The sequence below is a fragment of the Zonotrichia albicollis genome, chromosome Z, assembly GCF_047830755.1.
Source record: "Zonotrichia albicollis isolate bZonAlb1 chromosome Z, bZonAlb1.hap1, whole genome shotgun sequence".
NCBI classification, from domain to species: domain Eukaryota; kingdom Metazoa; phylum Chordata; class Aves; order Passeriformes; family Passerellidae; genus Zonotrichia; species Zonotrichia albicollis.
This window is the reverse complement of record NC_133860.1, coordinates 35,838,065-35,844,064: the sequence shown is the minus strand read 5'-3', so window position 1 is coordinate 35,844,064 and position 6,000 is coordinate 35,838,065. Positions and strand designations below refer to the sequence as shown.

The 6,000-nt window shown below is 38.6% G+C and overlaps 1 protein-coding gene across 2 annotated transcripts in view; it reads right to left on the bottom strand.

Moving 5' to 3' along the window:
* Positions 1-585: 585 nt before the first annotated feature.
* ZSWIM6 (zinc finger SWIM-type containing 6) overlaps positions 586-6,000 on the bottom strand; it is a 110,436-nt gene continuing 105,021 nt past the window's right edge. For both annotated transcript variants that reach the window (XM_014268992.3, XM_005489777.4), the window contains 2 exons: positions 4,978-5,059; positions 586-3,185 (listed from right to left, as the gene is read on the bottom strand). In XM_014268992.3, coding sequence (XP_014124467.1) covers positions 2,323-3,185; positions 4,978-5,059 — 945 coding nt within the window. In that variant the 3' untranslated portion in view covers positions 586-2,322. The remainder of the gene's footprint in view (positions 3,186-4,977; positions 5,060-6,000) is intronic.

Below are 6,000 nucleotides of genomic sequence, written 5' to 3'. Positions count from 1 at the left end.
TAAATAGTGGTAAAGCAGAAAACTCCTCTTCATTTTGCAACCATGACATATTCCATTATTCTCCAAGGGTTCAAAAATTCACACAGCTCCTATGGAGTAAGGGCTCCAAAAAATAGAAATCTCACCTATCAGCTGATAAGCAAGAACTTCACACTGTGTGGAATGAGCTGCATGACTCAAAATACACAAAACACTTTAGAAAAGCCAGTCGATGAACAGGAATAATTGTCCTTGAATACATCCACAGCACATCTCAGCTCATGGCCACCCAAATAATCCAGAGTGGAAACACACCCACACACACCTCCAGAATCCCACCAGGATGGTACATCAAGGCTTACTGTTTGATGTACAGAACACACCTCTCCAGATACAGGCAGCATTTGGCCCCTTCTCTCCTCACCAGGTCTTCTTCCACCAGCAGCTACGATTCCTCAGCAGAACTCCTGAGGAACACAACATTTATTTCCTGGGCTTGGTGGCTGTATTGCATACCACCACACTGCAGTGAAATTGTTAGCTGGGCATTCATGATCTATGAACAGAATTCAATTCCAGTAACAGACACCATTAAAGGAGGCAGAATCAACTTTCAAAAAACTAATTTTAATCAAAACAAAAAAATTGTTGATCATTAACAAGTTTATAAAACAGTGATTTAGTTACATAAATAAATTGATATCAGTGTATCAAATCTTAATTACTTTCAACTTCATGAGCATGTTTACATGGGTGATGAAGTACAACCTTTTTACCTATTATAATAAATAAAATGGAGAGCATGAAATAGTTTTTCTAAACAAAAATACCTACAAACATACTTCTAGCATGTTCTCTAATGAAGGGAACAAGAGACACTGGACAACTTTTGCACCAAAACATAAAAACTGCTTTAAAAAGCACAAGGATACAGAACCATCAGCTAAAGTAAAGACACTATACTGTAACCAAGGTTGGTATATAATAATATAATGAACAGTTTGGTAGTTAGATCTCCAGTTTGGTTATTTTAAAGCATTAAGACAAGGCAAGATAGAAGGCTGCTTCTGTTTGAGTAATTCTAGAGAAAATAAAATATATTAAAAAAACAAACTGAAAAGTAGAACAGTCATACCTACACAACTTTCTGTCCTGCACAAAGTCAAAATACCTATGCAGAATATATATATATAATATATATATGTTATTTGTGCACAAAGGTTAGCTTATTATTAGCTCACTGCAAAGGCGTTACGTATCATGTCAATAATTTTGGAAAACATTTTGCGTTTTGTGTCAAAAAGGATATTCTTTAAGTCTTCTAGGCTATGAGGCACAAACCCCAATTCTGGCATACTGTATTCTTAATGCTAAGGCTTGCTGCTCTGGCTGTGTATTTTTTGTTGTCCCTCTTTACTATAGTGCCTGTTACAAGCATGTGTGTATGTGTGTATACATATATATGTATACACAGGTTGTATAAATATATATATATATAAAATTTTCCCCATTAGGTATCAGTCCAACCATGCAATCCAAAAGGTGGCTCTGCATAGATGCCCAGCATATAGTTCACCACCTGAGCCAACCCTGAAGCAAGGCGCACTGTAGTCCTTCTGATAGGTTTTTTCTGTTTAAAACCAAGCTACTGCAGCTTCAAGTATTTTGCATTACATAGATTTTTTTATAAATTAGTTAATGTTATATTTTTCAATATTCAGACATATACTATAATATATATACAGTACAATAAATGCTCTCATTCTTTTTTTAATTTTTTTGTTAAATCCCTGAGAATGTATGTTGACAGTCGCTAAGTTTCCACATGCACAAGCATTGTGTGCCATGCTTCTGGATGAACAGCACTGCAAAGCCACGTGGTCAGCCTTTTAACTATTAGTATCTCATTTGTTGGTTTGTTTAAATATGCTGAAATGTAAGGATGAGTTACAAAGAAGTAAAGCTGAATCCATTCGAGGTACTTATCACAGGATGGAGGTGTTTTGTTTGGTTTTTAAAGCCATTGCAATATATGTTTGTTTTTGAGGCTGTGAACGTATACAGAAAGAACAGGAGAGCAATGTGGGCTTTTGCCACTTGACAACATATACTCAGTGTAAACCAAACCTTTTTTAACCTCTCTCTCATACAAAACAGAAAAAAGAAAAAAAAAATTAAACACACAAACTTTCACAACATGACAGTTCAGTTTGCAAACTCAATATAACTATACACATATAATACCGGTGTGGCTCTGTTTCTTTAAGTTAAAAAGGATACAAAGGCAGGCTCAAGTAAAAACAAACCACCCCTCCCCCCCAGTCCCCCATTCACGCATTTTCATCAACCAAACCGTTCACGAACCAGCATCATCAGTTTCTTTTTGCCTTTGTAGATTTGTTTTAGGTTGTCAATGAACTGTGTAAACTGGATGTGACCATCATGAGCCATTAGGAAGGTCTCTCGTGCCTTGCTGAGGAACTCTATAAACTCACTATAGTGTCGTGGGCTGATGTGAGTGAGACGTGAATGAGTTGTATTAATGTAGGCTCCGATCGTGGCATCCAAGAGTTGCCGTAAAGGGGCTTTGTCCAGTGACATGAGCTTACCAGAGTTCCTCCTTCCATGAAGTCCCACCATGCCAGGAGTGGTCAAAGTACACCTACGCAAAATGTCTGACAGTACTGTTGCACACTTGACACTTTTGACCACCAGAGGTATTATAGCTGCTAGCTCATTTTTCCCAAGGGAGTGGCTGAGCGCACATGCCCACAGAACGTCATTAATGGCAGGGTGAGTGTCCTGATTGTAACTCAGGTTGAGATGTGTCATGGCCAAGGTGGCCAGCTTGTAGGCCCGCATGGGGTAACCACGGTGCTCCATGTATCGTGCTATGGTAAAAAGCTGCGAGTAGCTCATGCCAGCTGTAGCAGCATCTAGAACGATTTGGTAAGCAGTCTCAAAAGCTATGTGATCCTTTTCACATAGGGTCAGTGCAGAAAGGGCACAGTTTTGAGGATCCTTCATGGCACACTGTAGAGCAAGCGTCCTAGCACTGCCAGCTAGTTTCTCCTGCTGATGGCAGTCCAGATGCAGACGGACAATGGTGCTGTTGGACATCACTGTCGTAGCAACAATACTAGTGGCTTCTGTTGGAGTGAAAAGTGTAAACCAATTTTGCATGATACTATCCAGTGCGTAAACACCTGGGGGAGAGAAAGAAAGGATTAGTCAAAATTGATAAAACCCAGCAGATAGAGATGTTCAGCAGATTATACTTCCCACAAAGTCTAAGAGGTTACCAGTACAACTCAGCAAGAAAGGCTCACAGACAGCATGGCTAGAAAAGAACATTAAATCTAAGACTACTGTACAAACTCTGCAGCAATCACATAAACCCAGAAAATAACAAAAATAGCCTGCAAGATAAGTTTTAATCTCCTGTTGTGACAGCTGAACTGTTTTACTTAAGACAATTTGAGTAAAACATTCTGGCTCATTTAGTCTTATCATCTCACTCAAAAGCAGCCCTCACCTTGCACACCACGGCAATTGCAACCTCTTTTCTCACTGTAAATCTCAAGGCACAGCACATGTGAAAAGTAGGCAGAAAGGCTTTCTTAAGGGAACACCAAGGCATACCTTAGCAGAACTTATTAAGCACACCTTAAAGCAATCAAATTTGCAAATACATGATCATCAAGACCCTTATTAGAGGAATACAATGAGCAATATGAACTACTGCATATTATATTTCTCAGTGCCACTGTATTCCCAGTGTGTTTCGCAGGCGGAGGAAACACTGATTGATGGGTTCCATAAGTTAAACCTAGAATTAACTGGAGTGCCTTATTGCTAGAGGCAGTTTACACACACTTGTGAGCCCAACTAAACCACAAACAGAGGTCTTTATTTTCTCTGCAGGACTCTAATGCTTTCCATGCACCCCACCATTCATTTGCAGCAAACCAGCATAGCCAGAGAATACAGTATCTTCAATTAAATAAACAGATTCCTAGCATTACCATATTGATTCTTTACTGTGTTGATTAAGTCTAAAGAGTACTTTGGACAACATTTTAGGTTCTTTACAGGACACTTCTATTAGAATACGTAAACCAATTTGAAGAAATTTTAAATCCAGTATTTTATTTGCTGAGATGCAGCTGCACAAAATAACACTCAGGCACTAATATCTGTAAGATAACCTCAGCAAAAATTACCTTAGCAAAGATATAAAAGCAATAAAACAAGAGCACTGCATGAAAATCTGCAGACACAAACCACTTTCTGGCGGACAGCATACAAAGGTAAACTATTTCCCCATGCTATTGACAACAATATATGGCCAGCTAAGCATAAAGCAAAGAATGAATTAATCCAGAGAATAAGCAGCAGCAATCTTCCTAAAGTTCTGAAACTCAAGAAGCATCTGTGCAATACAATCCAACTCAGATATATGAAGAAGGAAGAAATACAACAAAAAAACATGCTCTCCAGAAATACCTTTATTGACAATTAAAATGGCTCCGTTATCATAAGTACTTAAATTGTTCCCATTAGCATTGCTGCTGCTTTTTGATTTTTTTTTAAACATCCATACAGGTTTTAATGCAGTCATGGTAAACCTTAACACAGAAGATTTATGAGATGCCTCATGAAGACAGGCAGGAAATCTATAGCAAAGCCCAAAATGATCTGAACATGCTACTTGAGAGAGCACTGATTTCCCACTTCTGTATTGAGTATTTTGGGTATGCTTCGCATAGGTTATGCACACCTCCAGCTTATGGGGGAAAGCAGTCATACTGCATTACTCAACTATTGTCTCACTTGCTTTGTGCCTAAAAACACCCACTAATCACTGCTATAATGTGCTCTCACCAAAGGAATTTTAGAGATGAACATGAAGTGGGAGGCATTTGCAGAAATTGGGTGTTTACAAGGAAGATCAAGCCCTGTAAGAGCAGCTGACAAGAGAAACATTTCAGAACATACCTACTTCTGTTGCACATGTTACCAACCACCTCACCATTTCCCGCCGTCGCCAATTCAGCGTTGACAGTGTCATCCGCATCACCTGTTAAAAGAACACAAACAAAATAAAATTTAAGTTGCAAACCAAGGCCATAGACAAACAGAAAGGGATTTTAAAGTATTCAAACACACTGGAGTTAAAAATGGCAGCCTCTTGCTCTCTCCATTTCCTCTTTTTCAGCTGATATGTCAGACAATTTGAAAAACACTGATTGGGTATTTTTGAACAGCATACAGAGAGTAATTCCAGAGAGTAATTCCAACTGCAGACTCTTCAAGGATAGAAGACGGAGATTGTTTTATCTGGAGGCAAGAAAAACCCTATCCCATAAAAAAGCCTTCTCCCAAGCAACAAAAACCAACAATCAATTACCAATTATTGAAATTAAATTATGTAACATCTCCTTCCTCTATGCACAAGTATATCGGTAATCATCGTGTAATATTCCAGGGCATAAAATTGTGGTAAGTAGTCAGGTACTGGATACTGAACACAGACAACCTAATTACAATTAAGTTGAGGGTGAAAGAAGGGGGAATCATCTATAGGCCACTAGAAACAGTGCTGACACTGTTTCTTGCAGGAAAAGACTTACTGTAAGAAACTACACAGCTGGGAATTGCTGGAAATTACACTGCTATGCATCTTCCTTCTGGAAAACAAATCTTTAAGATTCTTAAAACACCTTTTCTTAAGCTTGGAACAGAACAGTGGGCAAATTCTACAACAGTTCCAGTTTGTTGGGTTTGTGACATTACTTTCACTAGATCGCGCTGAAGATACTCTGATGACACTGTCAACCACAAAAAGAGTATCCATGAATACCCAAAGTGCTCTGTTGCCATTAAAGATACTTGGTGAAAACTTGAGGTGACACACAGGTCAATTGTAAGGATTTTTCTCTCTCTCACATAAACATTTAAGGCAAATGAAACAAACAGATTTCCACAGTGACCATGGAAATATGAAAGCCTAACAAAGCA